The sequence below is a fragment of the Pempheris klunzingeri genome, chromosome 9 (assembly GCF_042242105.1).
Source record: "Pempheris klunzingeri isolate RE-2024b chromosome 9, fPemKlu1.hap1, whole genome shotgun sequence".
Taxonomy (NCBI): Eukaryota; Metazoa; Chordata; class Actinopteri; order Acropomatiformes; family Pempheridae; genus Pempheris; species Pempheris klunzingeri.
The window spans coordinates 20,830,203-20,848,831 of NC_092020.1; the positions used below are offsets into that span (position 1 = coordinate 20,830,203).

Consider the following 18,629-nt stretch of genomic DNA (forward strand, 5'->3'; position numbering starts at 1 on the left):
GCCAGACAGACAGCAGGCATGAGGTTGTACGTTCTCTGTTTTCATTTTTTAATGAAATATAGTTGAAAAATATGAGTAAACATGTTGGAGGGAAAAAATGGCCGCATCCAGCTGGAAAAGGGCGTTGGAAAAGTAATTTTAAGCTCTTCAAAGCAGCAGTGCTTTACATACTTTTTACAAATCTAGAAGTCATTTGACTTGCGATGCCAGATGTTTGTCTTTTTGTGTCTGCTCCTCTAACACGCTCTCATGCATGTGCACACGCCATCACAAAATCAAGCTCGGCGGTTTTCTATGCATTTCAGATCCGTCACCGTCAACCAGCGCTCCTTTATGAGTCTCTGTCCCCTTCTTCTTTTCTCCCAACAAACAACAAGTGAGGGCCATTCTGCCAGCTATATTTAAACTCAGTTTTGACTGGTCCAACCCTTCACACACCCACTTCCAATGGTCCAATGCCCCCCACCACCACCACCACCACCACCACAACTCTGATCCAACTTTCCCTCTCACTACAGACCCTCTTTGACATACTCATGATCATGAAGTCACAGTTTCCCCATCTGGCCGTAGAGTACGTTTTACCTCATGCATTTTACTCTGCTGCTAAGATTCCTGCTCTAATGATCAAAATTACAAGCAACTAAAAAGCCTCAATGAGAGCGGTAGTAGATTTAAAAAGTCTTACTCCTCAGGGAATGGTGCTTTCTCAGTTGCCGTACGCAGTAAGGAATAGGCTGAACAGACTGATAAACTAGAAAAACTCCAGATTAAAACCAAAAACAAGGGACATTATGGATTTTGACCGGGGGTTTAATGACGTGCCTTCATTTGTGTCCTGTTAAGATATTTTTATTCTGTGTAACCGTTTTGTTAAATGGGATTTTTTCCTCTCTTTATTTTTTGAATATATCACCACTATTAGATAAGTGATCAACTAGAAGAGAGTGAAAACACGTATTCTTGTGAGTATATTACACGATATCATTATACATATTATCTTGAATAAAAGTTATAAACGTCTGGCAAGCACTGGTCGCAAATCTCAAAGCGTTCATATCACGAATCACTAAATCACAGTGTTGTATCGACCAAGAATGAAGAGGAGCAATGCAGTAGCACTTGCTCAGTGTCTGCAATACAATACACATAAATCATCTATAAAACAAAAACAATGTTCATTTTCCAGCCGTGAGAACATGTAACCATGTTGAAAGCAGCAGTGGGGTGGACTTCTCCATACAATATGTTCAGTTTTTTATCTTCAGCCAGCCGTTAGAAGATAAGCCCCCTGCCTCTCCTCCACGTCTTCCTTTTTTTTTTTTTTTACCCTCGCTGAAAGGAGATTGTTAGACACATACGCGGCTCCGGTCTTGTGCACTCTGAGGTTATCTGCCAGTGATACGCTGCTCTGCAGGCTGTGGGAGTTTCTATGGGAGTCTACTTTTGGCTTCACTCAAAAGGAGTTTCTGTGTTCGTCCTGTAAGCAAACAATGAGGTATTGTTGCACCGGATATACTTCAGATAATCACGGGCAGCCGTCGAAATAGAGCAAGCGTTTCTTTTTGTAGTTGGTGAGGGAAAATACTTGAGTCTGGGGCCAGATAAGGACCTCATGTGCCTTGTTTTCATCCCTGTGGTTCAGCAAACCAGCGTTCTTGCAGTGGAGGACTCAGAGATGTGGTTTGCTCAAATGTGGTTGCACGTTTTGTCTTCATGAAGGAGACCCAGACATTTGTTCTGTGGAGTTCATTACTTGCCATTCAAACACGAACTCTAGAGCGCAAACAAAAGCCCGGTTTTATAACGCCTGCGTGTAAAAGCATCATTTATGGTTGCAGCTCTCATCGAGTCTCTCTAACCCGCGCCGCTTTGTGACGAACAAACACCGTTGTTTGTTCAGCTTTCCGGCAGCTTGACACAGCAGCATGCCAGCCCTCTGCAGGCTAACCCCTGCGCCTCCTGATGGAGCTTTTCAGCTGTCAGAAGGAGGAAATAAAGAAGCCCAGCTGAGCTTATTTTGATGAGCATTCCTCCTTAAACGGGCCAGAGTCCTCAACTTGAACCACATGCAGAACGGCTTCGGAGAGAGGGAACGCTGCCGAGGCCTAGAACCACACTGCAGACACCAGCAGTGCGTTAAAACCTCTCATCCAGTGGCGCTCAAATACACTTGACTTTACTTCCACTTCCTCCAGGTTACATTAATGAGCTCACTGGAACTAATATACTTGTTCTAGTCTCAAAACTCATACAATTTCCACTTTCCAAGTGGATTTAAGGTCCGTGTTCAATGGGCGATGAGGACGGTGACGTTGCTGAAGGTTCTATTATGAATAATTGTGACATTAATTGGTAATGAAACTAATTGTTAGTTGCAGCCCCACAGCTCTTTCAGTATGAAATGTACGTTTGTGATTGTTTTGTTTCTCACAACTTGTGAGGAAAACCTGAGACCACGTCTACCTAAGCTGTCCATTTTTAAAAACCTGTTTTTATTGTGAAAGTGAAGTTCCCCCACAGACATTTTCCAGGTTGATTTTTCTTTTTCTTTCTTTTTTTTCCTTCTTCACCCTGAAATGCCTGAACAACATGAATATGGCTGAAGTGGGCAAACGGCAAAGCTGCACATAACGGCCGACATCTGGCAAAGATTGGGACAGACTGTGGTTACTGTCTTTTGTTCCAGCTTAATCTGGATGTCCTTTAAAATAGTAAATGTGTAACGTTGACTCCATCAAAAACCTTGTAACTTCCCATTCTTGTGAGGCCTTTTTGAAAATTCACAAAAACAAGAAGACGGCAACAAGTCCTGCACCTCTTTTGTACACTGAGGTGGAATTACATGAACAGCATTTACTGCTTTTGAATGCTGCCTAAATGGACAAACACTGGCTTAACTGTTTTGTTTTTAGAGTTCAGTTTAATACTCCTCCATTAAAAAAAAAAGTGGCAGCTCTTCAATCTGTTGCTCTGGACTGTTGTGTTTGGCCAGCAGCACCAGCGGGGCTTCACACTGAACCCCCTCCCCAGAGAAGTCAGTTACCTACTGAGGGCCCCCAGTGTTTGACGTGCAACGTATAAATCCGCCCAGTTACGTAAGAGATCCTGCGTTTATGCTGCTCAAAGTACAGCTCCTTTACAGCTTTGTGCCTCCTCTGTATTGGTTGGATCCCCAAACCGACTCAGGAAGTCGTTTCCTGCTGTCAAGTCTTGGCTTCCCCTTCTGGCCGTTAGAAACGACTTTAGCACTTCCTCTATGAAGGCCTGCCCAAGTGTCTGAGAAGAACAAACGGAAAATATGCCGATAGAAATCTCTCTGTTGCCTTCGATGTTCCTATATGGGTTCACCACGTCTCCTATACCACCATGGTTAAGACTTCCCATCCCAGTGGGGAAAACCATGCTAAAAATATATCCAGACATGGTATTGTAACCCCTATGTATATGAAAACAGACAGGATTTGTTGCACAAACATTTGAAGCAGAGCTGAGCAAAAGAAGGAGTAGAAAACCTTTGTAGAAAATCCCAGAGGATCCCTCTGTTACTCCCAGATTTAGCAAATGGCCGTTTTGATATGCCTGCACGCTAGAACATCTAAAGGGAGAAGAGCCGCTCCTTTTCCATGTTGGAAGGAGTCAGTTCAGGTCAGATTTCTGATCAAAAGTGTGATCTTCTGGAAGCATCCCTGTGAAAGTATTCTCCCAATATGTGGGACTCGACCGTGGCCAGCCTTTCATGCCAACTTGATGCGGGTCCATTCACTACAGCTGGTCCGACCACATGTTGTACGGTCTAAAGCGTTTAAAGCATTCTAAAAGCTTCAGGCTGCGTTTATGTGGATGCGTGAAATCTCCAAGTTAGCTGCAGTCAAGGTGAGCAGAGCTCTTTGGGCACCAGTTGAAGGGCTGGCGGTCTGCTCGCTGGTTCCTTCTCCTCCTCCTACTGTTGAATTATCCTTGAGCAAAACGCCGCATCCAAAATTGCTCCTGATGAGTCCATGTGGTGAAAAAATGCATGTCGCTTTGGGCGACATTTGGTTCATTGGAGATTGTAATCGAATTATATTTTCACCAGCGCCTGCAGCCTCTTGTTTTTTAACTGAGAGCTGATTTTGTACCGAAAACATGACTTTTTAGAAGTTCTTGTTGCTCGTTAATCTTTCCGATGACCCTCAAAGATTGGTCATGTGCGCAAGCTTAAAAATTTGAATGTGGAAAAACTAGTGTGGTCCTATCAGCGTATGCATTTGCAGCCAACACCCCACAAACCACACGTGTCCATCCCTCTCAGCAGTCTATTGTCAGCCCTCAGTAAGGCAGCGGCTTTGTTTCAGCCTCTTCCAGGTCAGTGTGAATTAGATTCTTCATTCCCAGATGTTTTTGTTTGATGAGGGAGTGGGTGGGCAGCTGGGAGCTGAGACTTATGTAAGGGCCATGTGCTGACCACGAACCCCGGCCAATAAAGAACTCTCTCTTCCAGGCATCGGTCCTGACTCGCAGCCTCTCTTTAATGAAAACAAGTCTCTGTGAATTATGAGGGTGAAACGATGAGGACGAAGGACGCGACTGGTGAGACTAGCAAAGATCTGTTTTCCCTGTTTCCCACAGGACTCGGAGATTTATTAATAGTAACCTACTGCACATATCAGATTCTCCATGGATTTAGGACGAGGTTCCTTTTCTGAACACAAAACCCAGTGTTTGTCTTGGATTTTCCTTTTCTACAGAGTGGTTAGCTCGCTAGTTAAACATCCTCTTGGCTTCCGTGGGAGCTATCTGTGTATGAAATTTGTGACCCTGTACATTCCCATTTAGGAATGATTAACTGTGTGGGTCTTTTTGCCAAGTTTAAAATAAATGAATTTCTACCAATTCAATAATCTCCTTAAAACAAAAACAAAAAAACCCTTTAAACCCGCCCAGAAGAATGTCCACAGCTGTTCTTATTGTGCTTCAATTTGACTGTCTTGAATAATTATCACTGGGGCCTACCTCGTTTTCACTGAATATTCTCAGAACTGATCAAAAAATGTCCCTAAAATCATACTGATGCACTGATATACAGTGGAATGGATTGAATGTACAATGGAATAATGTTATATGTATGATATCTACAGCTGATATATTTTTTAATGTGACATTTTGATCCTTTTACATTTCTTGTCATGTTATCAGCGTTGCTCTTGCGATGGCAATGTCAGTCCATGGATCTGTCCACCGCTTTGGTTGAAACTGAAATATCTCAACTACAGTATATGGTAGACAGATGATTAAATCCTTTTCCCCTTGCGTTCTAGGATTATTATTACTTGAAAGATAATGAAAGTCTTGTTTTATGCCTTTAGGGGCTGTATTGCATTTATATTTCTCAGCTTTGAAAAAAGTCTTAGGCAAGTTTTTTTTTTTTTTGTTCTTGCACAGGTAGATTGTATTGACTTCTGCCAATAATGACGTCAAAATCAGTCTGCTGATGTCGTGACATCAGCTTCTGACTCAGAGGTCAACAGCTGTGAATGCGAGTCGCCCTCGCTGGAGTTCGTGACGGGACCTTGACACTTGTACCTATAATTATGTGTAAAAACAACACTTTGCTACATGCCTGTACGGTGCAATAATCCGTCTCACCTACAGACTCGCGAGGAGATGATCCCATGTCTCGCTAGAGGAACACCGCACGGGATCATCATGATTCAGACTTTGTCACAAGTGCAGTTGCCTCAGGGGTGTTTTATTTTCCGAACAGAGATCCCGTCTTGGGGGAACAGAAGGCTGCTTTTGCCCAAGATAGCACTGACACTAATACTTTTATATTTTCACACAAGGTTGCTTACGCTGAGCCAATATTGTTCAGATGAATACACCAGGAATTTGTGTGATACATTTCCAGTGTACACAATTTGACTACATTGAGTCTGCATTCTGTCAAGTTGGAGTATACTTACTGTGTTTCCAGTATGGCAGATTAAACATGATTAAGTATTCTCTACTGTGGTGTGATAAACAGGCTCTCCTATATACTATAAAAATTAGTGAGTGCTTGTAAATGGTTAAAAAGTGAATAGTTCCCTGTTTGTTGTTATTACTTTAAATCTGAGTCACGTAATAAGATCATTTTAATCGTAACCAGGGTTTTGAACTGTTTTTGTCTTTTCATAACAAGCGAATCATAAATGACAGTTGAATAGTGACGCAGTCAGCTCAGTGTGACGCAGCTGGGAGATAGATACAGATAATGAGAACAAAGCAGACTGGATATATGGTTGGTTTCTTATCTGCAAGCGAGTGGGTGAAGACTGGACTGTAAATACAGCAGAGTGTTTCAGATTTATCTGGACAGTTTGGGAACGAGAAGTTTGGGAACGCCGTCACCGGGAAATAGATTGTGTTAGAAAGATACAAGATGAAAGATGAGCAGTTTTTTCTACACCAGTGCACCGTGTTGGAGCAGAGTTGCACTTTTTTCCCCACTTGAAACATTGTTCAGAAGGACATAACATCTGAGGCTTTTACAAGTTATTGAATGATGAAATTTGTATTGTAAATTCATTTTGAAGTATTTTCCCAGCTGACGTAAAATCTAGTTTTAATCAACATTGACTTTTGGAGCACCCTCCTCCTGTAGTCCGTCACTTCTCTGATGAGGGCTCAGTTGTTTTGTTAAGACTATATTAAAGACAGGATCTGTAACATTGAAAAAACTAGTAAGAGTAGTATCCAACTGAAAAAAAAAAGAGGTTTGCCATTAAATGGGAGTTCTTCCTGCCTCTGCCGCTCAATACCTGATGCTTACTCATGTGGAGATTTTTGAATTCTTAATTTTGAATTCTTGAATCGTTGGGTCTCCACTTGGCGCCATATAAGTAAAGATTGATTGATTGATTGATTGATTGGGGGATGCCACAATCATATGAAGACAAGCGTAACAGCCGTCACAAAAAGTAATGTTACTGTTCACTCGGCTCAGAGTCTGTGCTTTATGCTAACTGATTAGCTCCATGGATGTATAGTTAGCTCACTAAATGACAGTTTGACTCGGTACACAAATTTGAGAGTCACACTCTCTCATTTTTGGGTTCAGTGGGTGCGTGTTTCAAACTGTGGCTGCAATTTCTCTGCTCATAGAGTGCACGCACGCAGGCAGGCAGACGGGTCGGCTGTCCAGTCATCTCATTCGTGCTTAATGAAATATATTACAGGCCTGTGACAGCCACAGAACCTAGATTTTTTTTTTTTTTTTGACAAACTGATATATCGATTGCTGTCGTCCGATTTGAGAAATTCCACAAGTATGCCAAAAACGGTCTCTAAAATAAGTTGTATATGTTGCCTTGAAGTATCTTGAAGAGGAATTTAGTTTCATATCCTCTGCTACAAGATCACTTTGCAGGAATGCCGTGATAAAACGTACGCACTAACCCTGAAATAAAAAAATGAAAAACCTTCCAGACAGGACGTTAGATTAACCAATCAACTTGCTTGACACGCAGGTCATGATACACTCTGCAACCAATCACGGAAGTGTTTCCCTGACATACAGGCTATCATGAGGTTGCTGACCGTCAGAGCAGAGAAACATTGGCTCATAAATGATTATTTCCAGTCGGTGCAGGATGCAGTATAAAGGGTCACGACCTGTGATATTTTTTACTCTCATATCCACTGTGGACTCGTTATCAGAGTTTCTCTATTTCTGGCTCTTTCTTAGTCCTGTTATTCCCACACCTACAGGAGGCATGTTCACTGTGTCAGCTAGTTTCTTATTCCTAACACAGATATTCCTGTATAAATCATTAATTTTAAAACTGCTGGTTGTTTAATAAAATCACTGACATTCTTTTCTATAGTTAATGATTTCGTTTTTGAAACGCTTTATTGTTACTGGCATATCAGTCATTTAAATAGCTGTAACTTTGTCCAGCTAATAAAAGACCTGACCACTGATTAGACTAGATTAGACTGCCGACAAAGCAGCACAGTACAAAACAACAACATAGAAACACAAAATTAAAGATTTTCTACAAACTGAGGTTGGATCACAAAAAGTAACCATCATTTTTCCTTCAATATCTTGCCTAAATATATATTTTTCATATTAGTTATTAGTTATTTTTTTATATTAGTAGTTATATATTAGTTTTACACATGTTCCTCTCAAGTCATATTCTCTTATTTTAAACAACTTTTGGACACTTTGAGGTAGTTGTGCGACAGGTGGGAGTGATCAGAGCTCGAATTTAATGGCGTGAAAGAAAGTGCTGTTAATGCTTTTACACCAGTGCTAAAATCACGAGAGCCAGACGACCACATGTACGATCAGGCCCTCAGAGTGAACTTTGGATCACCCTGATAGGATTTACCTTCCTTATCATTAAAGTACAACCTGGACTATCGACAGCAGCCAATCAGCTCTGCCAGTAGCCATGTTTTTACCACAGAAAATGTTCCACAGAATTGTATATTGTGTTTGTCCGTCATAAACGGACAGCTTGTTATCAGCAGAATCCCCGCGTGCTGTGTCATTAGACAGGGATCTGTGTGTGAAAGCCAGTCTCCATGTTGACAATACTTTGAAAACTGGGACACTGATGGTTTGCCAAGCATCAGCTGATTTCATTTTGGTGATCATCTGATCAGCCTGAAATATTTCTTGTCTTTATTTATCTCTGTGCTTACGTGTTGGTCACCTTTTTGCTGCTCAACAGTGTTGTCTTTCTGTTGTCTTATTGGAAATCTAACATGGAAAACAAATAAATATACATAAATGGCTGTGGGAGCTGCAGCTTTATGTTTTGCGTTGAGTGAGCACATTTTCCTGTGGTTTGGAATGGTATAATGGGATGATTACAGCTTATTTCGTCTACCTACTCACAAACAAAACACATCTATATTGTAGTCCATCTCCAGGCCTTATACACCATCTTCTTCTTTGGTGTCCAGTTGGTTGGAAATACACTTTATTCTGTCCTTCTCAGCTTTTCATGCCCGAGGACATCAGATGTCAACATTTATTTCCTTACACCCATAAAACTTTGCTCTTGGGGAGGGGGGGTTAATTTCCTCCAGTTGGTTGAGATTACATTTGCATTACAGATAAACGACATCTAAATCCACTTGAAAAGTAGAGTTGTGCATTTGCTGAAGGTTCATTTTCCCAGTTAAACTAAAGGAGAAGGAAAAACCTCTGGCGTGTAGATAAACAGCTCCAGGCATGTTAAACGTGCCTCAGTACACCCCAAAAAGACTGAGCTTACATGTTAAATACAGTAGATCCTACAGAATTGTGTAAATCTGACTGCATTACAGGATGTATTAACAGAAAGATCAGAAAGCTGTTTGGACTAGCCCTAGAGTTCTGTCTGTGTCACTGGTGAGATTTCTGCACGATTTTCTATTTGCCACCAAAATCCAGGCAGGAGGAAATCACCCAGCGTGCTTTGCAGACGATTAAGTCAAGCTTTCAGTGGGAATACCACATAATTATGGGTCTAATCAAACTCCAAAGATAGCATCAAAAGGAACCCTGTGTATGTGTATGTTTTGGCAGCATTATCAGGCCCGTATTTACTGTTTGTACCACATGCAATTCAACAGGCTTGGTCAGGATGTTTCCTTTGCAGCCGACTCGCCACAACAGTCGCTATCTGTCTGATCAATGTGAGCCCAGTGATCCTTGTAAATATTCCACTTGTTGCAGTCCAGCACAGTGAAAGTTGCATAATAATATTCGCTAGGGAGAAAAGCATGTCAAGGGGAGTGTGTGTTAGAGAGAGAGAGGGAGAGGGAGAGGAGGTTTATGATTTAAAAGGAGTATCTCATCTTAGTAGTCATTACTGAGGATGCTGGTGGAGAACAAACAGGAGAGAACAAAACTATGGGAGGCACCTGCTCAAGCATGAGTGGATAAGACTTATGAACATAAACAGAGAGAGATTAAGCTGAAAGTAAGAGATTTTTTTTTTCTTGGCAGCCCAAAAGAAATCACCTTAATATTCCTGTTGGGGCATAAACAATGTCAATGTGAGTTATTACATGGTTTATGTTTTTAGGCAACTTTCAGCCTGCGTGGTGGTACATTTATCCTAATGTATCCTAAGAGTATATTTAAGATTAAGATCGTTATTTTTGTTAAAGAATGAAAATGGTTAGTTAATAGTAAACGGCTGCAATCTTATGTTGTGTAATATTCCTATGTGTTTTTATTCAGTTGTAGGTTCCTACTGATTTATTTGAGCTTATTAAGTGTTGTCGGCTTTCCTACAACTTTCTTATGATGGTTATAAAGGGACTTAAAAGAATAGTTCAGCATTTTTGGAAATAAACGCGCTTGATTTCCCGCTGAGCCTCAGAAGAGGAGACCGATTAACACATCTTAATCACACAAAACATAAATCAGAGACTTTGTGTACACTAAAAGGCAAAGGTTTAAAAAAAAAATTTGATTTTAGAGAGACTTGCATGTTTTAATTTGACCGTTACCTAAACATGAAAGCTTCACTGAAAGCTGTTCATTTGGTTTTGAATTAGCTTGCCTCCAGTCGTTATGCTAAGCTAAGCTAATCACCCCCAGCTCTAGTTGGAGGCACCAGACTGAATGGTGCCTCCAAATGGGATCGTGTTTACCGCGTTCATGATAAGACTTCTTATGAACGCCCCACTGTTGAAAGTGAAATATTTGGTGGATGATAAGTAAATATATCCTAATTTTACTCATAGTGCTTTTCTTTTCTTTGGAATTATATGTTCACGGAAAATGTTGATGTTCCCAAACGGCCTCACATTTCCAACGCTGACCTTACGTCACCCACTCGCTTGCTAAATTGGGAGTTGAACTTGCACGTCGTGTACATGACCTCGGATGTAACCATGAGCGCCAATTGAAGGCAGCGGAACACTTAGACGTGAAAGTGGTCTCAATCTTCCTCTAACCGGACCAGAAAGCGAACAGCTGCATTTTCCCCAAAAGATGTGGAACTGCTCCTTTAAACATTGGTTTATGACTTCAGTAACTCAGCAGCCCTTTAAAAATGTTTTACACATGAATTTACTTTTCATTTCATCTAAACAACATTAAAATAGATTCTGTAACTCTACACTAGAACTAAATTTTTTTTTAAAAAAGCAGCCAATTCTGTCTCCCCCCAGTGGAGGCATCAACAATAAAACTGTGGCAAAGATCATGATGATTATAATATGACAGATTCCCTTTTATGGAAGGTTTCTTTAGGTCCATTTATTTTCTCCTGTGACACCATTATGACAATGTAATCAGTAGCTTGTTTCCAGTAAGAAAAATTCACACATCACCACATTTCCTAATTTCATTTTCTGGCTTATTATTGATGTGATCATCCTCTAACATTCCCATAGTATCCCTTTAAACTGAGATGTGTTGTGTTGTGTTTTTTTTGGGGGGGAGGGCTCTGCTGGTGGGAATGGCCTCATGACGTGCCCTCTCTGTTGACAGTAGTAAAACCTCCACGCATACACACCCACACACACTCCCACCGAGCTGCCAGTGAGCCGCTGTCGCTCCACGCGTCTCCATCTGCGCGTTCCAGCTGTGCGCACATCGACCCACCGCGCCAGGAGCTCCAACCAGGGCTGAGCCTGACCTGCACCCACCCCGGACGGACTGAGGGAATAATAGCAAGTACAACCATGGCGTCTAAGACGATGGATGGTCTGACGCTGTCGGATTACCAGATGAAACTGCTGGAGAACAGTTTCAAAACAGTCAGCAGGCATCCGGACGGGACGACGCTCATGCTGATCGCTGCGGAGTGCGGACTGACAGAGGAGGAAACGCAAGTGAGTACCAACCAAACAGGTCAATAATCTCTCTTTTCCCTCTGTGTGTGAGCTGCAACTTGTAGAAAATGTGTGCAAGTGAGCCTTTCTGATGTTTTGTAGGCTGAAATGCATTGATTATAGTGTGAAGCATTAACAGAGATATGGAATATCCACAACTCCTTAGATCGTTATAATGTTCCCATGGCGATTAATATCATGTCTGACTAAGACTATTGTGTGATGAATTGGGATTCCCTTTCATTTTTAGGGCAATTTAAGCATTTTAGTGGTAATTTTACAATTCATGAATTTCTTTATTTCTGCATTCTATAGTATTTTCTTTAGTCCTTCAGGGACTTGTAGTTTTCCTCTGATACTGATTTAAACATAAATGTCTGCCACTAGCGCACTTAATTGATTTACCCACTTAAAATGAAAAATTCCTCATGAACCATGAAGGATAAAAGTAGCCTATTCCTTAAGAACATGGTCTGTATTTTCATTTTCAGTGAATATTCTTTGTCATTTTAATCTGAAGTGACCAATATAGGATTAAAAGGTGTTTCACCATGAAATGTTGCGGCACACAAGTATAGTGTTGCCAAAAAAATACCTGAGTAAAGCACTTAACAAGATAACTTTATGTACTTTGTTAGTTTCCATTTCAGATTTCACCTCCACTGAGACACAATAGCTTTTCTGCCAGGGAGCCCAAACCATGTAGAGATCAGAACAAATTACTCTGTAAAAACTGATTTTAATGTATTTTTAAACATGTCAAGAGAGGGTGAAGGTCCCAAGTAAAATATGCAGTTCATTCCAAGCTTGTGGGGCGTGAAAGGAAATGGCAGGCTTACTCAGATCTGTTTGACTGGTTGGACCACCAGGAGAATTTTCTCTGATGATTGAGTGTAACATTTCAGTAAACTGGATTAGTACTGTAGTAGTTTACCCAGTTGGGCTTTTGCATTATAAAAAAAACATATATGAAATGATTCAATGGACTTCACAGTGTTCAAGGAGAAAAAAAAACGCATTAGTGACAATGATGTGTACGTACACTTCCGCATGATAGACCACATCCAGTTTCTTCAAAAGTGATGAGGATGCATGCAAGTGAATGACATCTCCATGGTCAAATACTGGCAAAAAACTGGTGTTTTACAGGACTGATTTAAAAAAAATTTAACCTACACTCAGGAATATTTGACTTTATGGTTATGGAGTGTCGTCAGTGTCAGTATCTGTGAGAAAATAAACTGCTAAGGAGAGAAAAACAATATGTACATGTGTATAAGCAGGATCTTGTGATGTCACACCTGGAGGCGCTCTGCAGACAGTGAAGAGATCAGATTTGTGGACAGTGTTTCTGTTGAGACGTCACAGGCTGATGAAATAATCCTCATTTTTAAGAGGAAACCATGACTGCAAAGGCTGCGCCCCATTGATCGCCACTGGAGCGGCTCCAAGTCGTTTATCCTGATGAAGTCATGTCAGAGTCGAGTTTCCTGCTGCTTTTTCAGCTCTGGGATTTATCTGTTCAGGGGTGACTTAAAGACTTAAAAGAGGTGACTTTAAGGAAAGATCATCTGTCAGTCAATCAGTGAGGCTGGGACGGTGACGACACTTTTGTTGGCAAAGTGTGACTTTCTGTGGCTGCTCCTGTTTGTGCTGCTTTCATATTTGGTCAGATGTGAGGAACGAGTTTTTGTTAACCAGCAACTATTCTGATAATCAATTAGTATATAAATACATAAGTATGTAAAATTTCAAGCAAAAATGCCAAACATTCCCTTGTTTCAGCTTCTCAAATTTGAAGATTCATTGAGTTTCCTTGCCTTATGTGATAGTAAACTGAATATCTTTGAGTTTTGAACTGTTGGATGGACGAAACAAGTAATTTGAAGACACCCTCAGTTTGGGACAATGTGTTGGATCACAAACCAAAGGAATGGATTAATTGTCAAAATAATTGCTAGACTAATAGTTAATGGCTATAATGACATTCTTGACCTTGGGAACAGTAGAAAAAATGGCGCAGACCAGAAGCCAAGTGTTTTTTCTAAAGCACAAAGAGCAGCAGCGATGCTCATTCAGCAACACACAGAATCCCAAGTTAGAACCGCAACTAGCACGATAAAAACTATTGTCTTAGTCCGACAAAAGTTCAAGATCCAATATTCAATGTAGCGTACTGCTATGACAACAAAGAGCAGCAATGTTTCCCAACTGAGATGCTTAAACAAGAGTGTTTGGATTTTTCCCACAGATCATCAAAGAATTCTTTCCATCTAATCAATTAATAGACAGATAACAGCAGCTCTTGACCTTATAGCTAAACACCATGTTATTCAAATCAAACTAGAATCAACAAACGCAGGACTTCCACCTCCAACAGGAAAGAGATGAAGCACAAAAGCCCCGTTTAAGCCAACTGTCACAGTCATGAATTTAAGCGGAAAAAACTGCCAATTACATGAAACATCACATTATTACTCAGGTATTTAATCTCTACCCTCCTGTCTCACATGTAAACACTCCCACCACCCCTCTATCTGTGGAATGTCTTTGGCCTACTGTAAAGTCTGTGCAACTGTCACATCAGGAGCCAGATGTTAAGCTTCAGAGCGCCGATAACAACCAACATGTGGAGAAGTGCACTGACGTTCTGCAGGCACCTCCAGTGGCGTTCCTCCCACAGACAGATCACTGTAAAAGCACATGGCCGTCATCCATGTGTTTAGTTTTCACCGGGTAAATGGTGATTTTTATACATTTTGGAATAAAAATCATCACCTGGGATCCCTTTTCAGGATTTGGCAGGCAAACAACGTGACCATTTGCTTAGCTGTACCCACCAGGAGGTAAAACCCTACATGTAAATTCTGTCATTTGAGTTGACGTAACATGTGGTTCATTTCACAGGCAAATTTCTGCTCGTGTTTGTGCTCCAGAGGTTGACAGGCAGGTTGGCAGAGAAACGGAGCTGTCACATGGCACGAAGCGTGCGTCCGTTTCATTATTACCTCTCACATGCCCGTCACTCGTTCTTCCACTTCGACTTCACCAACCAGTTTGTCTAGATTTCTCAAGGCAGAAAAAACAAAATCTCTTTTACACCTTGCCTACCTCGGCTGGCAAAACACATTCCCACAACACAGTCATGTTGGAAATTAAAGCCTGAAAATATGCTTTGGGTCGCAGGTGTGTGCATAAAGGCTGAGTGAAGCACAGTATAGTCGGCTGGATGTGGCGCCATATTCAGCCTCTCATTCCTAGAGGAGCAGCGGTGATTTGGCTCCATCCACTGAGGTTCACAATTCGGCTTTTTCTGCCCCCATGCAGACTATACTGCTTCCCACTTCCGCTTCCAGTGTTAGTGACTGTTTCCATTCATCGTATACAAAGGTGGGAGAGGCCAGGCCAACCTGACAGGGGAGGCCCAGGCCGGGGTGAGGTAAAGTCCTGGCCCCTCATCAAAAGATCTGCCTTAATTTCCAGCTGATGTGAGAAGGTTTTTTTTTTTTCTGGCTTTGTTTTTCTTCCTGCCGTCCCTCCTGTCGGGTGTTTTGAATTTGTTCACAAAGCTCTCATTGGAGGAGGTGTAGCTGAAGAAACACAGCCCGGCTACCACTCCCCGTTTCACATTAACAGCATTTACAACGTGCTTCGGGCTTTGTGCGGCGTGTTTGAGCTCCTTTCATAAGCCATTTGTTTTCAGTGCTGCAGAGCCTACGCTGAGGTAGAGTCAAGTTTGAAAGACCTCATTATGTAAGCTAGTCAAAGGGAAAAAATGACACAAGCACCATTGTATAGGTCAGCAGGATTATGACTCTCGCCGTTATTGTTCTGAAGTGGTATGTGTCTAATGCTTTTACGTGACATTCAAAGATCTTTTTCACTTTGAAAAAGGACCAGAATCAAAACAAAGTACAAAACTACCGACTTCCATTCAAAACCTGGAAGAGAAAATGGTTATTTTAAAGACCTTTATAGACTGAATCCTCTTTGAGAAATATCTAATGATGAACTCCAGTAACTTTCTCCCCCCAATTTTGTGTCCTGCCTCATAGAAAACGAGCTACGCGAATATGAAATCCCAGAACACAAGAGTGTAACATGAGCGGCCAATTCTTGAATTGATTTAGTCTTTGCATTTTTAAGTGTAGACCCAGGCGACTCCAAATGGGAATCTCATGTGTTTTCAGTACGAAATGTGGAAACCTTCCCTCCTGCTAGGCACATGTCTCACGCAGCCAGCCAGGGTCTCGTGTCTGAGGGCTGCCGTCCCGAATTGCTCCCTCTCCCCCTCAGCGTTATCGAGATGATGTCAGCATTGTTGTGAATCCCTTGACAACACGAACCGCAAAACAGCAATGCGACGGGTCACGGGTGTGTGTCGAAGCACTCAGCGCAGCCGTCATCTGGTCAGAGTTTCTCTGTAAAAGTTCGAGGTGGAGCGGTCAGAGTGCAGACAGCTTTTTTTCAGGGAACTGGATCCAGAGAAACGGGCCCAGTCACTGCTTGCATTCTCTGTTGAAATTGGATGGAAACATTCATTTTCTGTGGTTTTCCTGATACAACTTAGCCTCAGGGTCAATGCAGTGTCTGTGTGAGTCAGTGACCGCATTTTCATGCACCAAGAAATGTGACTGTGAATGTGTTTATGAACATAGATAAGAGTCAGAAAGGAACAGCTACAAAGGAATAGCTCTAATTAATGACTCTCTTAAGTCACAGATTTTATATTTGGGGTTTTTGGTATGGATGATTGTGTTCTGGTCACAGAAATTACACCACAAAACAAAAACGGCTAAAAACAGCCCAAAGATATGTCCATGATTCTTATAACTCTGTTATAGTAAACCCTATTATAGCCCCATTTTTTTATTTTTTTTTTAACATATTTTGACTTGGAATGACTGCTAATGACAAAACATTTTGGAATTGTTCCAATAAACCACCTCCACTGGCAACCACAGTAAACATGCTACAATGGCTGCAATGTACTCCTATGGAGCATTGTGCCAGATCAAAGTGCATCAACTAAACTTGTTTTTGCCACTGACAGGCTGAGATGTGTAATTTAAGTGTCTGACAACATTACAGAAAGCATCCCTACAGAGACAGACCTGTGAGATCCTTTCTGCTATACAGAAATAGCCGTCATATCGCTCCGCTTCAAAACCACCATTGACAAAAATAGTAATTTTACATGGTAGTTGCTGATCTACCGCTGTCTCAATCATTTAGTTAGCTCGTGTTATTGTGTGACTTTGGTATTTTAAAGGGATAGTTTGGATTCCACAAAATATTTGTGTAACAACACAATAACACAAACAAACTAGCTGATTGAAGCAGCAGTAGACCAGCCACTCACAAAAAACATATTTTTTTCAATGGAGTCCCCTAAAAAAAATTAATGTTTTAACACTTCTGTTTGTTTACAGATTAAATAAAGAAAATACAGCATGTTAATTAGTGAGTTTTAAAGGTGTGGCAGCTGTAGCTGTTTCCTCATGGTTGTGGCATTAATCTTTATGCTAAGCTAAGTAAACGGCATCTTATTGCACCGACAGAAGATAAGATAAGGATGTGTGTAGATCTTCTCGTCTCACTTTCAGAAAAAAAGGCATAGTAATTGCACTTCCCAAATGCTGAACCACTCCTCTATGAAAGCAGGTGTTATGGCCGCTCCATACTCTTCAGATGAAAGTACACAGCTGTAGTAATATTCTGAACACGCTATAAGTCTGTAGGCTGACTAGCAACTCAAATGACCTCAAAACAAACTGTTGGAAACAATTCCCAGGTCTTTAAGTTGCACATGCACAGTAGCACTACAGTTACCGTAGTGGCTCATGTGTCTTGCCTGAATACTCACAATAACGTTGCAGATGTAAACAGGACTATTAGGTTGCCTACTTCAGAGTCTGAGTGATCATTAAATGATTGTTGTGTGTGTAAACGTAACCAGCCTCCACAGGAGAAGAGAAGTCTTAACAATGAATATGGAGAACCTGGTATTTTGACAATACAAGAGCCCCACCTGCGTTACTTCACAGGAATATTCATGTCAGCCGGACCAGTTACGTCATTGCTTTTGTGTTTCAGGCTCTGCAGCAGTTTGTGCCAAATGCAGCTGTGCACCTTCTCCCTGAGCTAAAGCTCCTGTAACCTGTTTTTGACGCCTCCCTCCTTTCCTTTTCTTTGTGTTTGTCTGCTCCAGAAATGGTTCAAGAGACGTAACGCAGAGTGGAGGCAGGCCGAGGGTCTTCCGGCTGAGCACAGATCGGTGTTGGACTGAGACAGAAGAATCCGCTGGATGCCCGAAGCTCTATGCTGACCTTGTTTCTCCTGGACAAACCGACCCCGCCACCCCATCTTCATCCACCCCCCCCTCTCCCCGTGTGTCCCCCTCTCTCTCTCTTTTGTATCCATGAAGCTATTTTAATTTACTGTATGGAATGTGAAGGTGTTTGTATGTTGCCAATATAACCGCCATGTTTACAGAAATAAACATATTAAGTTAAAATGACTTGAGTGTGCTACTGTACGTCTGGGCTATACAATGAAACCGAGGAAACCGAGCTATACAATGGTAGGATGAAGCTTCGAAATGGTGGGGAGGGGGTTTGGGGACCGTGTGCTTTTGTTTTCAGGCTTTGTTTACATGCATGTCTGTCAGCAGGGAGCGGAGCTGGACGCCGAGCTGTTCGCGGGACTATAAAGATGTAAGGAAGCGCTGGGATCACAATAGATGTTCAGCCGCCTCTATCCAGGAACTTCCAGGGACAGATCTGGAACATGTCCAGCAGTGGGGGTGGGGTGCGTAC

General features: G+C 41.7%; 1 protein-coding gene across 1 annotated transcript; it reads left to right on the forward strand.

Moving 5' to 3' along the window:
• The first annotated feature begins 9,873 nt into the window (after positions 1–9,873).
• Positions 9,874–18,328, forward strand: hopx (HOP homeobox). The gene is made up of 3 exons (XM_070836845.1): positions 9,874–9,944; positions 11,468–11,811; positions 18,023–18,328. The coding sequence occupies exons 2-3, from the start codon at positions 11,662–11,664 to the stop codon at positions 18,098–18,100; spliced, it is 228 nt and encodes a 75-aa protein (XP_070692946.1). The 5' UTR covers positions 9,874–9,944; positions 11,468–11,661; the 3' UTR covers positions 18,101–18,328.
• Positions 18,329–18,629: the final 301 nt, after the last annotated feature.